This window comes from Micropterus dolomieu, linkage group LG13, assembly GCF_021292245.1.
Source record: "Micropterus dolomieu isolate WLL.071019.BEF.003 ecotype Adirondacks linkage group LG13, ASM2129224v1, whole genome shotgun sequence".
In the NCBI taxonomy this organism is placed as follows: Eukaryota; Metazoa; Chordata; class Actinopteri; order Centrarchiformes; family Centrarchidae; genus Micropterus; species Micropterus dolomieu.
Genome location: NC_060162.1, coordinates 11506615 through 11533776, shown reverse-complemented (window position 1 = coordinate 11533776; position 27162 = coordinate 11506615). Strand labels below are relative to the sequence as shown.

The 27162-nt window shown below is 40.5% G+C and overlaps 3 protein-coding genes and 1 long non-coding RNA gene across 9 annotated transcripts in view; 1 reads left to right on the top strand and 3 right to left on the bottom strand.

The window, feature by feature from the left end:
- Positions 1-719: 719 nt before the first annotated feature.
- nop14 (NOP14 nucleolar protein homolog (yeast)) lies at positions 720-14832 on the bottom strand. Its single transcript, XM_046067745.1, has 19 exons — positions 14673-14832; positions 13828-14010; positions 12836-12970; positions 12372-12513; positions 11832-11977; positions 11007-11144; positions 10767-10889; positions 10491-10622; positions 9344-9677; positions 9108-9238; positions 8902-8987; positions 8671-8806; positions 8333-8434; positions 7835-7988; positions 7573-7732; positions 3267-3414; positions 3052-3170; positions 2756-2911; positions 720-2665 (listed from the first exon to the last, which is right to left on the bottom strand). Exons 2-19 carry the CDS (start codon positions 14008-14010, stop codon positions 2569-2571), a joined length of 2622 nt encoding a protein of 873 aa, XP_045923701.1. The 5' UTR covers positions 14673-14832; the 3' UTR covers positions 720-2568.
- On the top strand, positions 14292-16410 carry LOC123982304. The gene is made up of 2 exons (XR_006827938.1): positions 14292-14424; positions 15733-16410. It is a non-coding gene; the product is annotated as an uncharacterized LOC123982304 (long non-coding RNA).
- LOC123982303 (transcription factor 7-like) lies at positions 15701-20346 on the bottom strand. Of its 4 annotated transcripts, none has more exons than XM_046067753.1 (9): positions 20161-20345; positions 18951-19392; positions 18356-18418; positions 17837-17904; positions 17624-17710; positions 17112-17259; positions 16738-16845; positions 16550-16598; positions 15701-16214 (listed from the first exon to the last, which is right to left on the bottom strand). In XM_046067753.1, exons 2-9 carry the CDS (start codon positions 19353-19355, stop codon positions 15814-15816), a joined length of 1329 nt encoding a protein of 442 aa, XP_045923709.1. In that variant the 5' UTR covers positions 19356-19392; positions 20161-20345; the 3' UTR covers positions 15701-15813. The 4 variants fall into 4 exon arrangements, with proteins under 4 accessions (XP_045923709.1, XP_045923710.1, XP_045923707.1 ...); XM_046067754.1 differs by having other exon boundaries at positions 15701-16064; XM_046067751.1 differs by having other exon boundaries at positions 15701-16343; positions 20161-20344.
- Positions 20347-22878: 2532 nt separating this feature from the next.
- The window catches only part of add1 (adducin 1 (alpha)), a 31837-nt gene continuing 27553 nt past the window's right edge, over positions 22879-27162 (bottom strand). For 2 of the 3 annotated variants that reach the window (XM_046067750.1, XM_046067748.1), the window contains 2 exons: positions 27065-27142; positions 22879-23312 (listed from right to left, as the gene is read on the bottom strand). In XM_046067750.1, the coding sequence (XP_045923706.1) occupies positions 23026-23312; positions 27065-27142 (365 nt within the window). In that variant the 3' untranslated portion in view covers positions 22879-23025. Of the gene's footprint in view, positions 23313-26040; positions 26075-27064; positions 27143-27162 lie in introns of all 3 variants that reach the window. The other variant, XM_046067749.1, reaches the window with a different exon arrangement.

Below are 27162 nucleotides of genomic sequence, written 5' to 3'. Positions count from 1 at the left end.
GCGTCCATAAAAATTAAACTGCCTCACACAACTCTTTTCCGGTACACCAAACGTTATCAGCTTTCTTGCCTTTATCAGGATGGTGTCTGATCCCAGTTTCCTTAATCACAGAGAATCAATCACTCATGTGACTTCTGAGTCACTGTAGACACAAAGTAAACAAACCAACATCACATTATTTTTTTTATAGTTGTTACGAAGAGTTTAATGGATATTGATATTTTCAAGAGAAATAGTATATAATGCATAAACATTACTTTTCAATAATTTGTAAAAAGTTTGAATATCTTCATTTCAATACAAAATTTTACATTGTACAATAATTTTTCACACTGTGTATTGAAATGTCTTAATATTTATGGATAAGTCAATCTACAGTTGACCTCAACACATCCCTTCCATTAAACTGATTTCCAAGAATTCCCATTTTAAAATGGCATGTTTTGATTTGGATTAATCTTATGTGTTTAACATTGCAAGCAATTTACCCTGTAAATACAAATAAATTATTGCGACGCCTGAACTCATGTCAAGACATCTTATCCCTCACGAGAAAAAACATCCAGCAGCAATGACGTGTGTGGTAGCCTGTGTTTGTGTGTTGGCTAGTTGTGAAACAATCTCTGGGGGACAACAGAGGACAACATGTGCCTAAGCACCACTGACAGGTTGCTGTTTTAAGGATTTAGTCATTTCAGGATTAATGAGACGTACTGTTATTTTTGGTACACTTTCATCAGAGGAAAGCATGTTTATTTGACATTTGGTTTAAAGGAAGCAATAATCCTTCCTGTAACACCAGTATGTTATTATAATAAAGCATGTTAGCGCTTGACGCGTCCATCTACAGCTGCAGTTCATCTTTAACTACATTTAAATATACGTGTACATCACTTTTTCACAGTTTACATCAAGATCAGTACTCCCAAGAAAACAGAGTCATTTGTTAATTCTCAAAATTTCACTTCCGTTTCTCACTAATGAATCCTGCAGAGGCCTATACTTGTATGCACCATCACTTGTTATTGTCCATACCTGTCAACTGCTATTTCCTGGGACCTCCCCGCAGACTCTTTAAGTAGCCGATGACTCCTTGTTGTTATTATTCATCACAGCTCCATGCGGAGGCAGGTACTGTGACAACAACTTGACGTTTATGTTTCGTATTTTTGCTTATTTCATGACTCAGACTTTATATTTTGGCCAGCCCCATGAGGACCTATTTATGTGGAGAAAGCAACAGACATCTTTTTTTTTAATTAATTAATTAGAATTAATAGTTTTGGTGTCCAGGAATTGGCCCATCACACCAACACTAACGTGGCATTTCACCTTTACTGAAATGTACACTAATTGTATTTCCTCTGCATCACATAAATCACTTCAATACACTGCGTTAACGGCCTGTAACCTTAAGTTGCACTGGAAACTAAGAACATGATGCGTTTGTTTTATAATATCATCTGCTCTGTCACTTTTGGGGTGAGTGGAAAATAACAGCCATACATGCTTTGATCACTTTCACTTGGATAGCACTCAAGCGCTAATGTCCATTAATGACTATTGTAATGCTATAATTCTCTGGAAGACTATCACGATCCAGTTATAATTCAATATGTGTATGTAGTCTTCAAGGCCCCATAAAACCCCTGGACTGATCCGACAGAGCAGCGGCTGAGAACTGATGGGAGTATCTTCTTTGCAATTGGCATGGACACTCAGAGATAACAGGCAGCATGCCAACGAGAAGGTGGAAAAATGTCAGAGTTGACCCTTCTCTAGGAAGTGGTCTTAGAGAAGGGTCAACTGGCATTCTTTTTCTGGTTTCATACAGCTCAAAATGTATCCCCATCATCCCTTCTTTCCTCACACATCCCATCCTTCAACAACTGTGTGGCTGTGGTTTACTTCTCATTTATGAAATAAAACTAAAGACTCCCACTGAACAATCCAAACGTTTTATGTTAGAGAACTGACAGTCGTGTAAAATTACTGTTTAATTTGTGAATGTGCACAGAATGTTTGATTCCACTGTGTAAAAGTCACAGGCTTTGCATGAACAAGCCCTTTTCTACCAAAGCACTTGACTTTGAAATTATTTCATGGTGGCAATAACCCAGACCTTCCTTTGCTGGGCTTGACTGGAAAATAATGTGCAAAATAAGAGAACAGAAAGATACTGTGATTTTTTTTTCTTGTATTGAAGCACATCACACTGATGGAGTGTGTGTGTGTGTGTGTGTGTGGGAGGGGGGCAAACCAAATATTCACTGCTGTGTTGACTGACACTTCCAACAACAGTATCCGAGTGTCACATCAAACGCCTACATCAGAATGTTTGACAACTTGGTGTGCATTTGTGACAGCTCAAACTGTATAAAATGTGTGTTGCGACAAGGACGTTGACTTAATCTTATCTCACGATTAAAAAAAAATAAAGTACAAAACAGTTCCCAGTTCCACAAATGTCAACCTTATTCAGGTTTGTTATCCACAGCTGGATGTGAGATGTCCATTTGACAGGGAACAGATGACGGAGAGAAGCGATGAAGACTGAGATTCTGTATTTCACTTCCTCTTCCTCCTCTTCAGAGCCTTCCACTCTCCCTCCTGAGAGGCCAAACTGCCAAAGAGCTCCTTCACTTTCCTCTTTCTCTCTGCATCTCTGAAACACAGAACGCGTAAATAGTTAGAGGCTTTTACTAACAGAAGCATTTCTCTGAGACATTATGGTTTGACACTGAGTTATCCACACCTGTTCATGACCTCGTTGAGCTTCTCTCTGGCCAGGAAGCGCGAGTCCTTCCTGATCTCCCTCAGAGCGCCCTTGAACTCCTTCTTGTACTTGTGCTTCAATCGCTCCTTCTCTCTCTCCTCTCTGCTGCTGCCGCGCTTCTTTCCATAGTCCAACCTGACAAATATTAAAGAAGCAAATGAGTTATTTAAAAGAGATCCCAGCAACTCTGCATGCTTTATCACCGCTTCTGGATGGGGACATTTATTTCAACATCAATAAAAATACATTTCTGTATTCACTAGATTACCACTTACACTTCAACAATCTTGGGTGTGAGCAGCTTCAGAGGAACAGGCTTCTTCTTCTCTAAAACCAGCCGACTGTGAGTCACAGGAGCCCTGCTGATGGTCTCCAGGATCTCAGTGTGAAGCTCCTGCAACAAGATGACAAAAAAAAATAAAGAAAACTTTCAGAGAGAAAAAGAGAGAGAGACCTCGCTGTATCATCTAAACCCCCCCCCGGCACCAACCTGTAAACACTCTGGTAATGTCTGGGCCGAAAGATGTTTGGAAAGCAGCGTTCTGATTGGCTGGAAGATGTATGTGAAGGACACAAGGTCTTTGTAGAGCAGGCAGCACCGCTTCACTACGTCCAGGCAAGTGGACAGACACATCAACCTGCGGAGAAAAACATAAAATTGGATGAACATCTCATTTTTATTTTTGCTAATGGTCCTCAGCCTCCCTACAGCTGACCTCAACTACACAGGCATCACACCCATAGCACTCACCGTAACACCACATCTACCACCCCCTCAATCTAGTCTTCACCATACTTCGGTGGGCCGTTTGGCAGGAGTGTCATCCTTTCTGCCCAAATTTAAAAAATACCTTGCTGAACACAATGTAGAGATGTGTGTATGTAAAGGTGAGCATGCATGTAAGTATGTTTGTTTATGTGGGGCATGAATGTAAACCCTATAAAAAGAACAAATGTCTAATGTGACTTTCTCCCCCCTCACCTGTACACAACATCCTTCTGCAACTCTATCATGTCATTTTTCACTGAAAAAATTAAAAAAAATCCACCAGCACCTTGGATCTACTCCTCACCTCAGTATCTCAACCGACTCTCACCCATTCACACATCCATTCTCCTCCTTCCAGCTCCCCACTACCTCAGAAATTACAGAACTCATCAGGAAATCCAAGCCTTCCACCTGTCAACTTGATCCCATTCCCACACAACTTGTAAAAGCCTGCCTTCCCTCCCTGGTTCCCCTCATCTATGCTATCATCCACTTCTCTCACTGGAACTGTCCCTACATCATTCAAAACTGCTGTCATTACACCGATTTTGAAATAAACTGTTGCCGACCCCTCTTCAATAACTTCTGTCCTATATCCAATTTACCATTCATTTCCAAAATTCTTGAAAAAACAGTTGCCCCTCAACTCCATCTATCTCACAATAACCTGTATGAACAGTTCCAGTCTGGCTTCCGTCCACTTCATAGCACTGAAACAGCACTTATCAAAATCACCAATGACCTTGTGGCAGCTGATTCTGGACTACTTACCATTCTCATCCTCCTCGACCTGAGTGCAGCCTTTGATACCATCTGTCACTCTGTTCTCCTCAACAGGTTACCTTCTATCGGCATCACTCACACTCCGTTAGACTGGTTCACATCTTATCTTTCTGGCCGCACTCAGTTCGTTCAACTTAAGTCTTTTAAATCCTGTCCCTCCCCTGTCACTTCAGGTGTGCCCCTGTGGGCTCTGTCCTGGGGCCCCTACTTTTCATCATTTATCTCCTTCCCCTGGGCAATATCTTCCGCAAATTTAATATTCAATTCCACTGTTATGCTGATGACACCCAGCTCTAACCTCTCGACCAAACCATCGTCCTCTCTCCCCCCCACCTCCCTCACTGACTATATCTCGGAAATAAAAACCTGGTTTACCAATAATTTTCTCAAATTAAACAGTGATAAAACCGAGGTCCTCCTCATTAGAACTAAATCCACTTTAGCCAAAACCAACAGCTTTTCTCTTACTATTGACAATTCCTCAGTTTCACCCTCCCCCCAGGTTAAGAGTCTGGGAGTCATCCTTGACAGCACTTTATCTTTTCAGTCCCACATCAATAACATTACCCGGTCTGCCTACTTCCATTCTTGTTCACAGTCTCTCCTTTCCGGCCTCCCTCACAAATACCTTCATAAACTTCAACTGGTCCAGAATTCAGCTGCCCGCATCATAACTCGAACACCCTCCATCCACCACATCACTCCTGTTCTCCAACAGCTTCACTGGCTCCCGGTCCTGTCCCGTATCCAATTCAAAGTCCTTCTGTTAACATTCAAGGCCATCCACAACCTTGCCCCTCCGTATTTGTCTGATCTCCTGCAGGGTCCAACTTCCACCCGCTCCCTTAGATCCTCTTCTTCCATACACCTGTCTGTCCCCCCTGCTCATCTCACCACAATGGGGAGCAAAACATTCAGCCAATATGCCCCCCCCCCCGTCTCTGGAACTCTTTACCACCCCAACTTAGAAACATCGATTCATTCTCCCATTTTAAATCGCAACTCAAAACACATCTGTTTAAAACTGCCTACCTCTTTTGATGTAAATTTTCTGATTTTAGCTTGTTTTAATGTTCTTAGTTTTGCTGCTTTTAAATGTCTTGCATGCATCCCTGTACGGTGTCCTTGAGTGCCGAGAAAGGCGCCTTAAATAAAATGTATTATTATTATTATTATTAATGTATTTATTTTGTGTATCTGGAGCCTATTTCAGCAGAAGCAGAAAGATGTCCTGTAAATGTCTCCTAAGAAAAACAGATGTTGGGAGAATGAATTCTCTCCATCTTTGTGTAGAAATGGATTCAATTATGTCTCAAGAAAAAACACAATAACAATGAAGTGAGCAGCTCGGCGTCTACAGCCATGATAGCTCCTGTGTGAGACTGTACCTAGGCGCAGCAGTGCTTCGAACTAAATACTAACGTCAGCATGCTAACCTGCTCACAATTACAATGCTATGTAGGCAGAATTTTTGCCATCATCAGCATCTTAGTTTACCATGTTAGGACACCTACATGTGCTAATTAGCATTAAACGCTAAATACAGCTGAGCCTCATGGTGATGTCATTACTTCTGCAGGTATTAAGGATTGGAGAAATTATAATTAATGCTATAATAATTTAATGGTGTTAGCTGAAAAGTTAGAGGATCACCAGAGACAACAATGAGTCCTCAGGGGAGCATGCATTTACATTTCATGGAAATCCATCCAGTAGTTGTCGAACCATTTCACTCAAGACCGCAAATGTCAACCTCATGGTGGCGTTAAGAGAAAACCAAGGGATGATCAAAGTCAGTAAGCCAACATATCATCTGGGCACAGTGAATGTATGTCCAAAATGTTGTGCCAATCCCTCCGGTACACTTTCACTTTCACACCATGTACACTCACTGGATCACCATGGCAGTAACACCACAGCTACTACACTCTGCACACACACACAGCTGCTTCTGGTGTGCATGCGTCATAGTAAGGCCTGAAGGAACACAGAACTTAGAATATGATTAGCCGCCCAGGTGTGAGGAGCAGGAGTCACGAGCAGCGCTGTTGTTCATAACAGTGTGGAGGAGACTGGACTACATCGGACCTCCATGGAAGGCATTTTAAAGATGAGTCAGTCTGAGACATTATGGGTTAAAATACTGTATAACTGCTGCTGCTTTCACATGAATACATTGAATAAACTAGTGTATGCTTTTGGTTAATGATATACAGACACAAAAAACCCAATGCTTAATGATTCTGATGACTCATACGCAGAATTATATTTCTTTACAAATATAGCATATACATTAAATGAAATTAATTTATCTCCAACATAACAGCATCCGAGTGTTTTATGGCATGTTATGAGTATTAATTTTAGTCAAATACGAATAAAAATGTATATTCTCACAAACATGGTCTGCTGAAGCCTGTTTGCAAGCTTTGCTTTGTGCCCACACACCAGCTGCTGTGTGAAACCACGCTGGCGACTCATCAGAATCACATGAGTGGATGTATCAGATCTGAGCCCATAAAGTCTGTACAGGTAAACGCAGTATGATGGCTTATGTTTGTGTATGCATGTATGGTTTTCACAGTCGTAAAGTGGTGGCCATTAATGCAGACCCTCCCCATTACGTATTCGTTCATTATTATCAGCACAGCGGGATATGCTCATTTTTATAAAAACCATTTGTAAAGCAACTGCCATTTAATTTTTTGGTGGTCTTATTCTGGTCTGTGAAGACAAAATGTTTTCTCACACTTCATCTCCCTCCCTCTCTTCCTACTGAGCCTATAATTGTCTCCAGGCAAGTGTTCACTCTTGTTATTACATGGCATTGTTACACACTCAATTCTGAATGGCCAATTAAGGTACTGTGAGATCCGTTGTTTCTAAATGCCACATTTCTGGGGGTCAGATGTTTATACAAAAGGGTATGCACAGTATGTTTGAGGACACCTGTGGAGGGGTTTGGCTTACATTTAGAAATACTTTTGGAACAGTGAACAGGTAAACCATAATTTAACAAAAAAAACAAAACAATTCTGTTGTCAACAAAATATTTCTGACAGTTTCTCCAATAGAATAGATGATCCTTCAATGAGTTCAACTGAGACAAATGAAGTGGGGGTTTTCCAAAGTGAATTATGTGAAAAATGAGGAAAAGTCTCAATATACCCAACTAGCTTTGTTTTAAGACAGTTCCCATGTTGAAGTAGCAAATTGCAAACCGTTACATTTTTGGCCAACCTACCTATGGTGATCTCGGTCAAGGTCATTTTTGAGTTCAAAGTGTTGGGTAGCAGACAGTGGAAGGCTTTTCTTGCTCCAGCTCTTGCAGGACTCGGAGACCGACAGCACCAGCAGATCACTGCACTTCCCAGAAGGCCTAAAGGGCGGCACTACAGTGTAACCTGCAACACAACGTCAAAGTCTAGCTGCTCTGTTTCACCTTACGAATGCTGACACCAATCTATGCATGGTAGACTTGTGGAAATGTGTGAGTGTGCAACTACCTAGAGAGGTCTTGTCCTGCACGGCCAGATGTAGTGTTCCAGCCAGGAAGTTAATCAGCTCAGGCAGGAAGCGCTGTGAAAAAGAGACGTACTCCGCTGCCAGACAGCACAGGACCAAACCTGACGTCACGTCTTGTAATGATCTCACTGGACACTAAGGACGTTAAGAATTATGGACAAAAACACACACACACAGATATGATTATGGCAAAACAACCAAACATCCATTCATCCAGTGACACTGATTTTGTAGTAGCAGGAAGAAAATAAAACGACAGATTAACTTCCTGCAGTTGTGATACGGAAAAGATTCTATACATAATTAAACATGTTTGAGGTGTAAATATAGAAAATCTCTCAAAAAAACAGATGACTAATGAGAGGATGAAGGCTGGATTCAAACAGAATGAGAGATGGTGAAACCCCATTAGAAGTCACACAAACACACACACACACACACACACACAGTCACAGCAGTACAAAAACAGCTGTGTGTACCTTGGTGAGAGACTGGCTGATGTAAAGCAGCGCTGGTGTGGTAACTGGGTGTCTGAAGTCTGAGGTAGGAAACAGCAGCGCTGTCACCTTCAGGTAGATGAGCTTGAAACACAAAAACAAACCTACTATTACTGTATTTGTCATACACAGTCTGAAACCAAACCTACACCCTTGATAAAGAGTAATTGTGAATCAAAGCAAATTGTAAAGCTGAGGCTGAAATGGTTACAGGGCTGTTAATTGACCTATAGACCAACAATGTACACAGACGGAGTGAAGTAACATTTAAAACCTCTGAACCCTGACAACATGTAGTTTTTGCAGCAAATAATCCATACCATGTCTAGTGCTGGGAAAGCAATGTGCCCTTTGACCTCAAGCACCTCCTCCATGCTGTGACCAGCGTCTCCGAGGATGCTCTGCATGGCCTTACAGGCTGCTTCCGGAAACATCTGACACAACGTGTACAACTCTCTACAGAGAGAGAGAAGAAGAGGAATGAACAGATGCCCTTAGTTTCGAGGACTAAATGCTGGAATCGGAGAAAGAAAGCCACTTTTTGAACTCACGGTATGAGCTTATCTATGGTGGTGAGTTCAGGTGGACTCCTGGTGGCCAGTTCTCCAACATACTCCAACAGATAACCAAACAGTTTCTGAGAAAAACAGAGAAAACACTGTAAGTTCAAACAGCACTAAACACAATCTAAAGCTGGCTACAGAGACAGAAGTACCACACTGATTAACATAAACATATTGCCTACTCCATACTGTACCTGCAGTTTGAGCTTATTGCCTACAGCCAAACTAGGATGGTTGCATTTCTGAGTCCTGGCCACGATTAGGCGCTGGTTGTCGGGGGTGTGGCCTTTGACCAAATCTTTCAGGTCGCTGTAGCTCTCTGGAGCTACGAGAGGAAGAAATAATTAAAGTAAAAGTAGTCAAATTAGAGTTTGATTTTAATGACAAGGCCCACAAAGGTTGTTTCATATTTGTTTCTGTGTGTATTTACCAGTAAATGTGTATGGGAGCTCTGCTTTAGCAGCCTCCTGCTGGGCCTTCACCTCCTCTTTGCTCAGACTCTTGTTCGGTTTGGCACCGGTTTCTTTATCGTCCTGTTTTTCCTCCTCATCCTCGCTTTCTTGCTCGGACTCCAGGTCCGAGTGACCATCTTCTTCTTCACTGCTGCCATCTTGCTCCTCTTCCTCCTCCCCCTCTTCTTCCTCTCCATCTTCATCTTCCTCCCCTGCCTCCGATTCCTCCTCCTCACCGCTTTCTCCCTCTCCCTCTTCTTCATCTTCGTCCTCATCTTCCTTAGACTCCTCTCCAATGTTCCATTTTCCATCCTGGAGGAATGCGAGTTAAACGCATTGTGTGTTAACATACCGTAAAACTTTGATTAATAGCCGGGCTTTTATTTGCTAAAATCCCTGAATTGACCCTGCCTATAATTGGGACAGGTATCCAATGCCGTACATATGGGACAGGCCTTTAATTCCTGCACAAAACTGAAACTACTATGAAAACAGTTTATTTATTTCAAACAGTATGAAGAGAGAGAGAGAGAGCAATGAACTTCACATGACAGGATTAAGAACTTGGATTACTTTTATGAAAAGCTGTTTTGATTCTTTTGATCAGTGGACTTTTACAGACTAAAGTAACGGCCAAAATCGAACTTAACGTGCGCTTCAAAGGTAACGGGATTCGGCAATTTTTTCTCTCCTACCATGCCAGTTACACCGGTAAATCTATATGAATTAGACTTTGGCTCATTGTTTCCGTTAAATGAACTGAACGATTACATTGTGGAGAATCTAACTGATCTAACGATGTGTAGCATGTTCATATTGACAAATATAATCATAAGTTTAAACATTAATATTTTTATGCACGATCTAAGCAGCTTAGCAGCAGCTAAAGCGGGCAACCCCACAGGGTTTAAGAGGATTTATACATACATAGAACTTCTATAAAAACCAGACCAGGCGTTTAATAGGGACCTACGTTTATTTGTCAGAATGTGTTCCCACACCAGGCCAGTAAATGGGGTAGGCAGCTATTTGGGACTCGGCTATTAATTGAAGTTTTACGGTATACACCAACAAAAAAGTGACACACACCACACACACACACACACACACAGCGTTGTCTCTTACCTGATAAGACAGGGTCTTCTTGTCTTCCTTATCCAGAATGAAGCCATCGTTGAGGTCATCGGCAGACATGTGGATGTGACTCTGTGCACTGTCTCCAACTTCAACTCCCATCATCCTCCTCAGACGGTCCGCCTGGAGAAAGCACAGAGTGCAAGAAATCTACTATCAAATGGAGCATTCTAAATATTATAATACTAAGATAGAAATATCGTATGTGGTAACGACAAGAAGTTGTTTGCATTGAGACAGAAATGTTACCTTGCACTGTGAACATACCTCTAGTTTCTGCAGCTTTTCCCTCGCCTCTCGGGCGAGCTCCTCCGGGGTTTTCATCTTCTCCGAGGGCTGAGCCTTCATCTCAAAGCCGAGCTCTCTGACCATCATGTCATAGTCTTCCAGCTAGAACGCACAGAGGCAGCAGAGAGAGCGAGAGAAGAAACATCAGTCTCTGTCAGTGATTCATGAAAGCACACAGTGGAGGAAAATCATTTTGCTCATCGACTGGTGCGACCCTACCTTGGGCCTCTCCTCCGGTTTGTCGGCACTTTCAGCTTTGGGTGTCTTTTTCACCATCAGAGCCTGGATGCTCTTCCACTCTTGATCCAGCTTCTCAGTCAGCTCCTGTGCCTCCTCTTTCTGCACCTGTCGTTCCCGCTGAAAAAGTCAAAGTAAAGTAAACTCAGAAGTTAATCATCTGGACGACAAGACGCATCTCCCCTAAAATATCACTCCAACAAACATCCTTAAAGAAGGCAGGCAATATTTTTCGACCCAGCCGGTCTGCAGCACTCAGCAATAAACCTTGTAGTGGACCTAACTGTTTGCTTCTGAGGATGTATATCTTTAAAAAAGGGTCACTAATACATTTACATCATAAATATTTTCATTTTTAAAACAATGCTAAATAATTTCATTAAGTAGATGGTGTCTCTAGCTAAAGTTACTCAAACAGGAGTAATTGGTGCATTTGCAGGGGAATATTTTTAGCTGTGTATTGGGGGGCACTAGTGAATACTTATAGCAGTAAGACGGTGTATGTGGAAACACCGCAAGATAAACTACAATGGCCGCCAGTGCTACAGTGTGGCTCATTGGTGTGTTTTAAATAGTTACTGGAAAACAATGGTGGTCTACGGCACAGAGGAATAAGCTTTATTATGCATTAGCTACACAGACAATACGTCTTAGTAAGAGCGATTCATAGTTGGTTTTGTTTGTTTTTCACAACAATAAAATGTTGGATATCACAAGTCTTATCCACTTGTGGGGATATATCTATGTTTAAAAGGGCGAAAAGGTCAGTGTGGGACCTACCCCAGCAGGATTATGTTACTGGCTCACCTTCTCCTGCTTGGACTTCTGGATGAGCTCTTCAATGAGCTCCTGTCTGGACTTGGCCCTCTGGTTTCCTTCCTGGTCCTGCTGATCCCCCGTTTTCTTTTTGAGGAGGCCCCCTCCTCCTCCAAAGTGGGAGGCGGTCAGCTCAGCTAGATAAGAAAGAGAAGTAGTGTTACTATTGTGTACCAGCTCTGTAGTCTATAACATCAAACCCATCTAAAAAGCCACCACGTTCATGGGTTTTGCATTTTGATAATGTAAAAATATTTTTTTGTTTTCTCATAATCATTAATTGCTGGGACACACACACAAATTTCAGTAAAAATACAGATACTTATCACACCATTGTAAGTTTAACTGAAGGAGAATCCAGGAAAGAGCAATTTATACTAAATATTTACAAGATTATTCATAGACATCCATAGCTCAGGAATTGACAATAAAAGGATGAAGGGGGGAAAAAATGACAGTATGTTATGATGTCATTAAGAGGAAACATGCTCAAAGCACCACATCTCGTGTTTGGACACAAGAAATGCTCACCTGACAAAAGACCTTTCTCTTCTGACTCATCATCGCTATTCACAAGGTCATTGAATTTCTCCATCTCAGCCAGTGACTGGCCATAATGGGTCAGCTCCTCCTCCTCGTTCAGGTTGTACACATCCTTCTTATCGTGGACACGCTAACAGATGACAAAATGATTACACACTGTGAGATTTGTTAGCTCCCAATTTTCAGGGAGTTGTTACGTCCGCAGTCCAAAGTAAGAAACTCTGTCTGACTTGCTTTTTTCATTCTGTACTTGTTTGTCTAACTAATACTGAAGCCAGTGACAGAACTGGTGAGACTACTGCCTCATTTGAAGTTTGGAGCAACAAATGATTCTTGTAAAATATCAATTTTGTCTGAATTCTTTGTTTATTTTATCAAAAGGCCAGAACCTGACGTCCTGTCCAACGTGACCATGTGAGGCAGGAAATTATTCAAATTATTACATCACTGACCTGTCTCTCCATCGCGAACCTCTGTAGGATTTTGTCTTCTGGTGCCATCTTGGTGTCATACTCTCCAAAGCGTCTGTCAATCAATTTGTTGGACTTGTTCTTCTGTTTGTATTCCTTCAGAAGGGTTTCCTTTCTCTACAGATGAAAAATCGAAAATTCTTTATGGTTTCTGTCCAAGCACACACACAGACACAAAGTTCCAACACGCTACACAAATACTGACTCTGACACTGATTAGAGAGTTACAATTTTGTTCCTTTTGAGTGTAACACAAGTTAAGTCACAGCTGCCTCACCGATAATCTGATAAGCAGAAAAAAAACTCAGATACATACATTCATACACAATCATGTAGAAGTAAAATGTAATCAAGGGTGCAGCTTGTACTTTTATCCTCAATTTAACTTGTGCTAAGTTCTGTTGATGCTTCTCTCCGTTGTTACAAAGTATCCTCAGCCTCTCTCGCACAAAATCTCTCCCAGCATGATACTGTGAGCGCCAGGCTTCACAGCACAGAGTGTTAAATGGATGATGGGCTGTGACACATGGCTGCCAGATATAGCGCTACAGTATAAGAGTTTATCTTTGATTTTGTTATAAGTTTCATCAGACGGCAGAATAGTTTAGGTTTTATTCAGTCTGCCCTCCTTTTCTTTATTCTGCTGTACCGCCCAGATCTGCCTGACATCGCTGGCCAACATCGCTATACTGTCAAGAGCAGTCATTTTGATTAAAAGTCTAAAATGTATCATTAGATATTACTGCAGCTAATGTTTAAAATGTTCATGATGATCATTTTAAATTACCTTATAAGAGAACATAAAGTAGTCTATAAATCCACTAAGCTCGCAAAGAAAAATGAAATAAGGGTTTAAATTTAGTTGGAGGGCTGTAAAGAGATAAAAGATGTTAGTCCATTTAAGGATTTAGGAAACGTAATGTAGCAGAATTGTAAAGATAGGTGGGGAGTAACAACATGAGATTTCCTCTTACCTTATTAATGGCTTTGGATCGAGACACACCAGGCAGACCCACGTCATGCTTGCTTTTTCTCCCCAGAACATCAAATTTTTTCCTGTTGATTTTCACCTCAAACGGGTTGTTCTTTATCTCAATAGAGGTCTTGGTTTTGCGGACCTTGTCAGCAAGGCTCCTCTTCTTTGGTACCTTCCCCATCTGGAACAGAATAAGGAGCTAACATCACTGACAGCCTCAGGCTACCTCCATCTAGAGCTGACGATAATCGATTAATCGGTTTGAGAAATTTTTTAAGATTAATTCTCTGGTTTCAGCGTCTTAGATGTAGATGTATTCTGGTTTCTTTACTCATCTATGACAGTGAAATTAATATCTTTGGACTGTGGACAAAATAAGACTCTTGATGTCGTCATATTTTGCTTTGGGAAACACTGATCAACATTTTTCACCATTACCTGATATTTTACAGACCCAAAAAACAATCGATGAAATGAGGAAAATACCTCCATGTGTCAGACTGAATGAGCCAGATCATCTTGAAACTCTTATTTAATACTTTGTTCTAACGATCTCTTTTCTGGTGATTGGTTAGGTTTTGCATCCCTGGATCAGGTATGTTTCGTCCCAGGTTGCTGTTGCTAACATTAGCTAACAGTGGGCTTTAGGACATGCTAAGAGCAACACTTACATATGTGTGTGACTTTAATGTACTTATCAAAGCAAAACTATCAAATGTAATAAGTACGACGATTATATGGTAAAAGGCATACATTGGAGCTACTTTATAGCTAGCTAGCTTCACTACGAGCCGTCAACAGTTTGTAAACACCCTAACATTATAACTCAGTGGCAGAGTTTACCTTTTAGCCGCGTTAAAGGGTCGAGTTATTAAATCCAGGCAGCGGAAACCGTGGAGCATTTACGCTCCGCCAACGCTGAATTTAATAAATAACAATTTAATTGTCTGCCATCCACGTTGTTTCACTATGTTTCCATTCCCAACGTGCAAAAGTCTGAGGTCAAAGTTTAAAACAAAGAAGCTGAGAAGAGCTACTTCTGGTGTGAGTTTCCCTACAACGCCTCTAGCGTTGACAATTGGAAGTTCATTCTTTAAAACAAGAGCACGGATTATACGGAAAATCGGCTCTAATTTAGATTAGACTAAAAAAATCGCACAAATACATGATTACTGGTTCAAATGTCTTTTTCCATAATTAGCATACAAATAAACATAGTTTTCATTGTAGTGTCTGCATAAATTGTATATATTGGTCAAAAGCTGGACACGCACATGTGTTATATACCCCAAGCACGCTCAATGGAAAAGTCTGAATAGGGGAAATCACTCTTTGATTGAACAGGTCACAAGTAAAAAAGGTTGTAAATGTGACTGAGTATAATTCAATAATTGTCAATTCATCCAATTTAAAGCTGGGGTAGTCAGCCTTTTTACATTTTGATTTATTCATTGCTGTCTGGATGTAAAGAGAATTTCAACAAATAAAATTTACTAAGTTCACTTTAAATTGAATCTTTAAACTTAAGCTAAGTGATTATCGATGTTTGAAAATCACGTTATCAGCCTCATGATTCAGAATGACATAACTACTGTATGTATTATTATTTTAAAAAGTTTGAGTCGAGGGATCCTTGTTGTTACCACGCTTCACTTAACCGATCATACATTAGCTTAAGTTAACTTTTATAACTTCAGAAACGCTTTTGGTCTTACATTTGATTTAAATAAAATGTGCTGTATGCAAAGTTAACAAGCTGAGTAAGATGCACTTGGTTCTCTAAACACAATATTAGCTAGCGGTTGGCAATACAACAGTATTTTTATAAAGTATATATATAATAAAAGCTAAATAAAACATTCCAGTAAGTATGTAATTCAGAGCAACTTTATTTCTCACACAGGAAAGAAAAAGACAGAAAAACACAATCGCTCAAGCTGCTCCATCATCAGTGAACAAGTGGCTGGGCTCCAATGTATGTGTTTTAGTCGGTGCAGCGGGTGAGACCAGCAGGGTGGATCAGCACTGTGGACGCGGTTGCTGTTGGAGAGTTCAGCCAGTAGGTCTCATACACATGTGGCAGGTGACAGAAGTCACACACATGCAGAGTCACTGCTGCCTGCACGTGAGTCGGCTGCATCACGGCTGCCTGTGTATCAGGAGCCTCCATTACGCTTGTCTGTAAGATAGAAGGCTCCATCACTGCTGTCTGTGACGGAGAAAGCACCATCACTGCTGTGTGAGAGAGAGAAGGCTCCATCACTGCTGTGTGAGAGAGAGAAGGCTCCATCACTGCTGTGTGAGAGAGAGAAGGCTCCATCACTGCTGTGTGAGAGAGAGAAGGCTCCATCACTGCTGTGTGAGAGAGAGAAGGCTCCATCACTGCTCTGTGAGAGAGAGAAGGCTCCATTGACGCTCTCTGTGACGGAGAAGGCTCCTTCACTGCTGTCTGCACTGGGGTCACACACAGCTTCTTGGCCCGTTGAGTGGCCTCTCTGAGTTTAGATGCAGACGCTGCCACACAAACAAAGTCGTAATATTGTTGATATTATGTTGAATAAATTCACATTTCCTTTTAAAAGCCCACAACGTGTGTTTTTTTTTTTTGGTATTTAAAAATAATTTCACAAATCTGTTTCTTGGAAAACTAAAATATGATCCTGAGTTTTCATCACATTTCACACGAAAACACACAATGATCCACAGAAATGTCGTCTTACCTCGAACACTGGGGGTGAACACGTTCCTCTTCCTCCTTCTCTTTTTGCCCTACACAAAAACAAACACGTTAGAATTTCCGTGTGATATCGGCCGATAAAAACAAGGCTCTTTTCAGTGACTTTGTTTCATCGGCTTTAGCCTAGTTATGTAAACATGTGCGAGTTGTACATGAGCAGAGTGTACATACATAATTTTCCTTGGATGACCAGCAGGGGTGTCGCTGTGAGTGAAGCTGTTTCTCTTTTTGTGCCTCTTCAATATATTTGGCCTTCTCCTCATTTGACAGCAACTTCCACTGTAGAGAGACGACAACACACTGTGAGCGCGCACACACACACGAATACAGGCCGGCTAGTACACGTGACGCAAAAAGGAGCATAAAAACATACTAACAGATGCATAAATGTGCGCACAGATCCACTTGAAGGATTCCCACGGGGCATTTGTGTCATAAAATGCTGAAAACTCTCAGCTTGAATTTAGTTTTCCGCAGAAAATGATCTTTTAAAAACTGTAACTGACGATTGTGTGTCTAAAAACATAGAGCGCAAACACACCTACCCTCTGTCCCAGGATAGTGTTTACCACCACACTCCCGCTGATTTTCAGTTCGGCCATAACTTTCGGCCTCTGCGCCTTCATGAACAGCATGAATGCATTGGGCGGCTTCTTTACGTATGGCTGAAATTCATCGCACTGGTTTTCCTTGCTATGGGAATACGAAACAAAAACAAACAGAACAAGAGCACACGTGTAAATCTGTGAGGAAAGAAGTGTTTTAGAAGGAAAACAGTAAAGTAAACAGAATAACACATGACGTGGGTAAAATTCATCCTTGTCCATGCTGTGTTGCACATTAAGACCCATTAAAAGAGACTGATCATTATAATATTCATGCTGGCATCTTGGTAGACAACAACAGACACCTGCAGTCACACAACAGCAGTAAAAAAGGCTGCTGATTTGATTATGCGTCTGACTTATTTATGGTCTTCTAGTTGGTGACCCCTGCCGTAGATCATCAGTCACACAGAAAAGTACATTTTGACCAAAACTGGCCAGAGCTTGCTTACTTTGACACGGAGGTGTTCAGCGGAGGAGCAGCAAAGTAAGAAGAAGCGAAAACATCTGCTGTGGTCCCGTACACCAGGTGTCCATTCCTACATAGATAAAAAGGGACGCGGCATTACAGATAACAGAAATAGTGAGTTTGACGAGACAAACAGGAGCTCAGTCGCTGTGTTCACTCGTGCGTGTATGTTTGCATTTGTGTGTGAGTCGCTTACAGCACTCCAACTGGAGGCAGGCTCTGGCCCGTGCCTTCAAGGTGCCTCACCGCTGGCGCATAGCCATACTGGACACACAAACACAAACAGAACAGGTGATTAGATAAGCTGCAATGGTGTCATGTGCCTACCTGGTGTCAGAGTTTGCCCTCTCTTTTAGTTATAGCGACTGCTTGAATGAGCGGCAGGGACGTGTGTCACACTCGTAGCTGTCATAGGCTCAGGATTGATAAAAAAGCTAGGCAACAACCTTGTTAATGCATCCTCGTTAAAAATAGCCTGGCCTTTTTGGTGTAATAACTCCCACCTGTGGACTTAAGGTTTTAGATGTCTGATTATTAAAATTGGTTTGGGGAATTCAAACCTAAAAAAACTGACTATACTCACTGACTATTCCACATTTTAGTAGTGGATGTTACTGTAATTGTTGTTGTTTTTCTGTACAGCTGTGACTATTACAGCATTGATATCATTTCCCCACAGCAATGAGCGAGTATGTGTGGTTAACCAGGGTCTTACTGGGTATGGAGGAGCAGCAGGGTAACTAGCGGCTGCTGATCTTGGGACGTCATCCACAGGCCACTGAAAAAAGACCAACACCCATCTTAAATGTATGTAAACACACAGTCTTCACTATAAACCGACACAGAACACATTTTCAACGGCGAGATCAGGCTTGCTTGGTCAGATAGTTTGTTTGCAACCTTTATTTTAAGTACTGTTATAATGAAGAGACTGTATTACCAATATACTGTACATTCACATCACAGTGATTGGAAAGTCACCATCACCATGTGTGCCAGCTACACAAAACTGCTTTGGTTCCAATATATAGTTTCCCTCTTCCTTTGTTGTGTGTATTTCTTCAACTTCTCTTTTTGGTATGAATAAATATAAATATTCAGTTTGATCGTACAGAAAGCCAGCAAATATTCACATTTCGAGCCCCAGAACCAGTGAACTTTGCAATTATTCTTTTATGAAAATATCTACATTTTCTGTCAATCATCTAATTGTTTAATTGGTTAATCCTTTCAGACCTAATTGATAGTATCTTTTTTTGTTCAGGCATTGATAAAGGTTACCTATCTCTACCCTTTACTTTGACTCTTACCTGTCCCAGGTGACCTGACTGCATGACGCTCTGATCATACAGTGCTCCTTGGTAGATGATGGGTGCAGCCTGTCCAGCGTTCAGTCCTGAAGGAGTCATCAACGGACTTGGCTGCTCACAAGTGTGGGGAGGTGCTCCCAGTGGGAAGTACCCACCATATCCTCCGCTCAGACTTTCCACTGTCTGAGGGTGGGCGTCATTTCCTACAAGCCCATCAGGGACAGGAAGAGGACAGGGTGGAGGGTTGGGTGCGTTTCCCAGTAGTTCATCAATTGCCACCTGGAGAGTGGATATCACGTCTTCCCACTCCATCTCCTCCACCGCACGTTCAAAATCTCCACTGTTATCCATCCTGTTGGCAGATGTTTTGTATGCCTCCCTACGGTTTGTTCTCACTGAACTCATCCAGAAGAGTGACTCTTGTCTGAAGGTTACTCTGCTCCTGTGACACACATTGATAAGAAGCTGGTTTTGAGACACTTTTGTTGGAGAGTATCACTAGGGTTGGTTAGTGATTAAGAGTCAAGATGAGAAGGAGCAGCATTTGTGTAACTGCTGCAAGAAGAAGCATGGTGAAACAGAAACATTGCTGGACAGTTAATGTCCCCAAGGAGCTACTTCTAATTATAATAATAATAACTGAATTATAAATAGCATGAAAGGTAAACACTGACACACCTTTGGCCTACAAGTTCAAACTGTAAAAGAACATCACTAAAGCTACTTTCTACTTCTAAATCCCTACATTTCAGAGGACAATACTGTATATTTTACTTCATTAAATTATTTGGCAGCTTTATAATTACTACTTACTTCGCGGAGATTGTACATAGTACCTCATCAGTTTATAACATACGATGCATTGTAACTTACATTTGTAGCATAGAACTCAGCATAGAGAAATGAGCCAATCTGCATTAGTACTTTTAATTTAGCAATTTTGTTGATACTTCTGTACTTTTAATTTAGTAAAATGTTGAATTTTGTACTTCTAATTAACATTTCTCTGAAAGCTTCTTCCACCACTGCCCCAAGAGGTGATTAAGGTACTGTAAAAAGCAATAGCCAAAATCTCATAAAGCCCAGTTTCTTAACTTTCGTCAGCAATTCTTTGAGTTAAAAAAAATTCTGTTGTATTGCCAACTGCAAGCTAATATATTGTGTTTGGAGAACCAAGTGCATCTTACTCTGCAGCGTGCGTTAACGTTACCTGTTCGCGAAAGAGCTTCTAGCCACTGCGTTCACTGGCGGTTCTGTTAGTTAACAATCTTTGTATTTCTCTTGAGATGTGGACTTCTTTGAGACTATAAGTTCCTCACACGGTGTAGTCTACAAGTGAAATGTAGACTAATGTAGACTGTAAAAAAATAAATCACTAATTGGGCCACACACACTTTTCGAATTTAGAACATGTACATTATGACGTAATGTGGCGTTAATACGGATATTGTATTCCCTGGCCAGATGAACAGGTTCATAGTAACGTTGCCTGTTGATTGTTTGGACAGTATAATGTGCAAGCTCTTATGGTTTACATTTACCCATTGTGTGTAAAATGTTAAAAATAAATAAATATTTCTCTATGTACTACAGCTGGGCAATAAAATGAATGATTATCGGAATATAATTTTCCTCAACAATATAATAAATGTTCAATATATAGTCAATAAATATTTGGTTTAATTCATTTGACTCACGAACAAATTAGCACTTAATTTTTCTATTTAAATATTTATTTTGATGAGGAAAAAGGAGTGAAAAAAGATTTACTAGTCATATTTGCTGCAAGATTTTTATAATAGTTTTAATTGTTCTACCTCAAATTTGTTAAGTGATCTACTGTATGGCATCAAGCGTTTGTCACATTCTGACCATAAAGAAAAGTGTAACCACACATTTAACCATCGAGTTTCTTCTATTTACACTCAGGAGCAAAAATCAGCCTTTAAACTTGAAAGAAATAATGATTAGACATATATCCTGATAATTATCGGCATCAAATGACATTAAATGTTTTTATCATGAAAACTTTTTTGGCAATATTGCCCAGCCCTACTATGTAAACACATCAATTAATAAGTTGTTTTTTTACTAAGTTCTCCATGCTGAATCTGAAGAAATGCTTTTAATATTGACAAATGTCAAAATCTACATAAATGACTACAATCACACAATACTGACTTTCATGGTAGTGTTTTTTTTATTCATGGTTGTAAAATAAGCAGAACCATGAGAAAAGAGAGGTGGAAGTATTACATCTGTAGATGGTATAATGACGAGACAGTAGATCAGACAGAATACAAAGGAGCATAGCTGTGAGAATAATAAAAATAAAAAAAATCTGTTTGACTCAAATTAAAACCATGACTACAAGGACTCTAGTACTATTAGCGGCACGCTACAGCTAAAATAAAATACAAATAAGTGGTAGTTACAGTCATTTAAAGGACAGTACACTCTCTAAGCACTCTACACATGCAGTCCTTCATTAGTTAGACATTCTGTGCTTGTAGATACTCCACCGGTGGTCAACAAAAACCAAAAAGTTTATTAAGCATCTCAGATTAGGTGAAGCTTCCTGTTAGTTTTGCCTTTTGGTTCACCATGAGTTAGATTGAATACTAACCTAAAACAGGATGAATGAACACAAGTTAGGAAGCAATGCATGGAGATGGCCTTGGTATTAATGCCCTGAAACCTTAAGCACAGCTCATATGCCATCACACAATTGGTTACACATCAGTGACAAAAAAAAAAAAAAAAAAAAAGAATTGCTTCTCCAGTGTACACTGTGTCTTTACTGCAACTGGAAACACACAGGTTTTAAAGCCCATTTGCCCAGAGTGGCGTTTTACACAGGAGAGTCCAGGTTGAGGGTTCTGAAATATGATTGATCATGCAGCTTCATAACAGTGACATTGTCATTTACATGTTCTGTAACAACTGTATATTAATGATGACAGACCGTGGTTTATAAAAGAGGAGGTTCACAGTGCGCTCTCACAGCAAGCAATCATGGCTCAATCTACTTTGTGAGAGAGCGCAAGACGTCTCAAAAAACAAAACAAAAAAAAAAACACAATAATGAAATGACATAATAAAATATGTAAACCCCAATTTGTAGCATTCCTGCCTTTTTCTGTCTTTCACGGAGACAGAGATAAATCGAGGGCGCAAATGCAAAACAAAGCCAGGCTCAAACAATTAGAATGAATGCAAAACATAAACTGAGAATTTGTTTTTACACATTCCTTCATACTGAAGACTTACAGCCAGGAGCAAATATCGACCCTTGGAATAATCAACAAGCACAATGCTTGCCAACACTCCCTGGGAGGGGTCACGCTTTGTTGTGAATCACGCTCATCACCAGGTTCAAACAAGGTTTGCAGCCCCACAGATCTGAAGCCATATACAACATACCTGTCAATTAAGGCTGTGTCAAATGATTAAGTTGAAGTCACCCAGATAGGATTTAGCTTGGATGTGGATATTTAATCAAAATATTGGTTTATGGAGGCATTAAAATGGATTTCTTTGCCCATTTTGCATTTTCCGTGGGTAATTAATCCACTGAAAATATCCCAACTGTAGTTCTCCTGGAATTTACCACCAGTTAAATGAGAGAATACAAGCTTCTCTTTCTGCATTCACTGTTTTTAAAAGACACTTTTAAAGACATATTTTTGATACAATCCCAATACATTCTAGTGGTTACAACTGTTTAGTAATACTCTTTAAAAAATGAGGGTGATAAAACCCTTAACCCTCACATCAAGTGTGCGGGCCTGTAGTAATAGACATGCATAAAAGGCCAGATGGAATGGACAAGACTCACTCACAACTAAAAGCCTCTAATAATTAAAAACCTTTATGCAATCAATCGTTTTTACACTGTATACAAAATTGGCACGCGCTAACGAGGAAAAATAGGTTAATAAGCCAGCAACAAATGATATCAAAACAACATAAAGCATAACTGTGGCTTGCTCGAAGGGTGCAATGATAACAGACAAAAAGCGGAAATAAAAAGATGCGGAGGCCAGCCTTGAGGACCAATCCAACATTCTCCAATCTAGGACTCTGTCTTTTTTTTGTTTTTCTTTAGGAAGGAAGGAGTGCGGAACTTCTTTTTCTTTTTGGAGGGTGATTTGCTGGGAGACTCCTCCCCCTCCTGGTCACCAGCATCAGCGGGTTCCTCCCCCTCAGCTCCGTCTGCGTCTGCGGTGGCAGGGGCCGAGGCGGAGTCTTCGGCAGGAAGTGCTGGGGCATCGGAGGGGTCATCAGGTGTTAAATCTGGAAGGGTCTGTCTCAGGGTGGCTGCGTCGCTCTCATCCTTATAGGTTTGTTCTGGCAAGGACTCTGGTGGATGGAGAAAGGAGAGCGTTATTGATCACAGAGGACAAACTGATGGATTTGGCGCTGCTGAGCTTACACACCACTGACGCTACTACAAATCAACCACTGGATAAGCTGTTCAATCCACATGATTTTTCTACTTAAAGAAGCATCCACTTGTCACCGCATGAGTGATCCATAAATAATACGCTTCTTAGTTTAACAGGGACTAAAAGCACAACCGTCTAGCACTTCCACAGGCAACATTCCCACTAAAAGCCAGAAGAGCACATCATAAAACACACTAAGTAATACACATGACACCAAAAGCCAAAACAAGATGCACCGTCTCTCTTAAATAACATAAAAGCACCTCTCCAGGACTCACTACCTACTTCTTACCATTAACAACAACAATTAACAACTACAAATGCTTTGCTCTCATTCATCTTGGTTATTCATCTCTCTCTGACTCCTCTTATTTATGGCCCAAGCTGGTACAAAGTACTTGTGTTTTACCTTCATTTAAACAGGGAAATCTTAATGAGCGCAGTTCCCTTGCTCATTTGCATCCTGTGTACAAACAGACAAAAAATAAAAGTCTGACACAAAAAATATATTGCAATGTTTTCAAAGATTGTAATAATGTAACCACACAAGTGAGTTTACACAACAAGTCAGGGGAGGGGATAAAGTTAAATGAATTCAAAACTGGCGCAGCCCTCAAGGACAAATAAGCCTTGAATACAGTAAGCATTAGAAAGCCTTAACCAGAGAGTACAGTAATGCATTTGATTGCAATTAAATCCAGTTGCTGGGAGTATAGAAACTAGGACTGGACAATATGGCCAAAACTGTTATCACAATAACAAGTCTTTCGATATCGATTATTATCACAGTAATTATCAAACTGTTCTTTCTTTCGAGTTTAAAGGCAGATTTTTGCTCCTGCGTGAAAGTGGAAGAAACCTGATGGTTAATTATAGTTTAAACCCTTCTTTATGGTCAGAGCAAACACTTTAAGCACTTTCTTTTTTTCATATACACTTACATTTCTTTGTATAAGTAAAATCCCTCAAAACTCAATCAAGCTTTGGACCTCCCTACATGCTGAAGCAGTATGCAAGGCGCTCTAACAAGAGGAGAGTGGTTTTTGGTTTGCCTTTCCAGTCCCGCAAACAAAGAAGCAGAAAGTAAAGGTTTAAGCAGTGTGTTTATTACGTTTTTCATTTACATTAGCATACCTGACTAATTTACTAACTAGCTACAGTAGTAACCACTTTCAAGAGAGTTAGCATATTATTTGCTAACTAACACTTCTCTTTTTAGTGGGGCTACAGGTTAAACTAGACAAAGCCACAAACGTGTTCTGAACTTTATATCAAAGCTAACATTAGTGTCTCTGCCTTGCTTTTGGGGTAGTTTAAGGTTACAGTTCGGCAACCCCACCCCAAAATTGTTACTCAAAATAGTGTCATACACGTTGCTTAGGCCTCAATCTCCAAGCATTTTCTTAAATGTTAAATCTAATCGTAATCATTGTAAACTGCAAAAGCTTGGAAAAGCTTAATGGGTGTAGCGACAGTAATTAAGGGAGGTGGGGCTTACTGAACAGATAACATATTGAAAATATACCTTTGCATCAGTACATATAATATTTTTAAGTTGAGTGAGACTGTCTAGTGATATTTTCTCAAGTGACTGTGTCATCCAATACTCCCAGCAATAAGAGTTAAGAAACAACAAGTGCTTGTGATGGATCTAGGAGGTCTGCTTCAGTAAAGCTGCATGGATCAGCAGCCCAAACAGCTTCCAAAACACTGCTTTAAGCTCAGGTACAAGCTCACACAGAGCAGTCAGGTGTAAAACAACTACGGTTTTTAATCATTTTTAACATTGCTCACATGCTACAGAGACTAGCATGGAAGACCCTTTGTCAAGACCTGAGAAAACACTACACCAGTCTTCATTTTACATCTCTCATGTCTGTCAGAACAGATACAACGCCGAACACACAGATAACATGGATGGAGAGACTAAACACCACCAACACAGCCAAGCACTGGACCTCGAACAACTTTCAAGCTAAACCAACAGCGGGTCTCAGCAAGGCCAACAGCAGCAAGTCTGGTTTTTGAAAGCCACACTCAAATAAAAGCACTGATGTACCTCGTAAAGGTCTCATCTGTAAGACAAACAACATTCAACACATTTTCAAAACATTACCTGATTCTTCCATGAAACAAATACACACGGTGTCATCTAACATTGATAGAATGTGCATACATGTTTGAGAGGTTGGTTCATTTGATAGTGAGTCATTGGCAGGAAGAAAAGGTTATCTAACACAGGAGGTTTGGTGAGTTGTGAGGTTTACTTCAGACACATCCTCTGATTTTGTTTAGACCAGGTCACTGTCATTCAGGTAAATGGGATGAAATAAGATTGCACGGAAAATGTATCAAGTATCCATTTCTTGAAATTTGTCTTTTTTTTTTCCAAAAACTGAAAACAGTGAATCTTGGCTAATTACAAGAGAGGAAGGAGCTCTGAAATAACCCCCATCAACCCCAAGAAAGAGAGTCAGGAGTCAAAACCGACTGAACAGTTTCAAACCCCGGGTTAGTTCAGACCACAGGTCAGCTCTACTAGTGAAGCCATGCAAAGAAAAAGGGGTAAATGATCAAACACAGGCATGGAGGGTGATGGGTAATTCGGAGGGTGGTGAGGAGGTGGAACAGTACATACTTACTATGGTAACAGGTACTCTTTTGAGTTTCCATCTCCTGATTGTAATCGCAGCCACAAAGAAGAAAAAGCACAAGTAGAAACAAATGTCTATGCAGATCAAACCACAGGCACCGTGTTAAATAAAAAAATTAATTAAAATGTTGAATAGAGAAAAAAAAAAAAAAAAAAAAAAAAAAAAAAAAAAAAAAAAAAAAAAAAAAACACCAGAGGAAAAATTTAAAAAGAATGGTTGGGAACCATTCTTAGTAATCCCCCAAAAAGATGGAGAATGGAAGTGAAGGGGTAAAGGAGATTCTGTACATAGAGACATCTGTTATATAACAACATTTCAGGTATTAGATTACACCTGCGGTCAAAGCTACTCATCCCCTTCCTCCCTCATGCTGACTATAACTGTTTGCTTACTATAAGAAGAAACTTACAGTGTATGACTGGAATAATGTCAATTGTTGTTAATAAAACGTAACTAAGCTTATAACCACCTGGTGTTTTAGGGCTATTTCTGGTATCATTATGGATGATACTAATCACATAGGTGTAATCCAATAGTAATAAAGACCAAGAGGACGAAAAATGAAAATAAAAGATCGGAAATATACTGAGATGTCTGCACTGGTGTCCATATGTTATAAATTATTTTTCTAATATATATCATACCTTTTCTATTGGGTATATCACTCACTGTCTCTCCAAACTATTTCTTGACATGTTTAGATCTGGAGACTTCGGAATTAAATCCTCATCTGCACCTTTAACTTCCCATCTCTCCTAGCTTAAAACTGATTAAATAGTCAAAACCTCTTGGCCTGTTATTACAGAAAAAACAGCACAACACCCGTAGTAGTATTATTAAAAAGACCACAACATTAACAGACCCAAGACAGACAGGCAGGTGGACGGGAAGGAGCCTCTGCATTCCCTCTGTAGACCCTAGAAAAGCTTAAAAACCCAACCAACCAGAGGACTGGAGCAACTCATGCTGAACCAGGCGGGCAGGGTGTGTCAAGTATGTCAGGTGAACCTACCTTCCTCTGCTTTGACCGGGGTGCTGGGTGGTGTTGTGGGTTTCTGGCCTTTGGGTTCCTCCTCAGGTTCCTCCGGGTCTGAATGACAATCAGCAGAA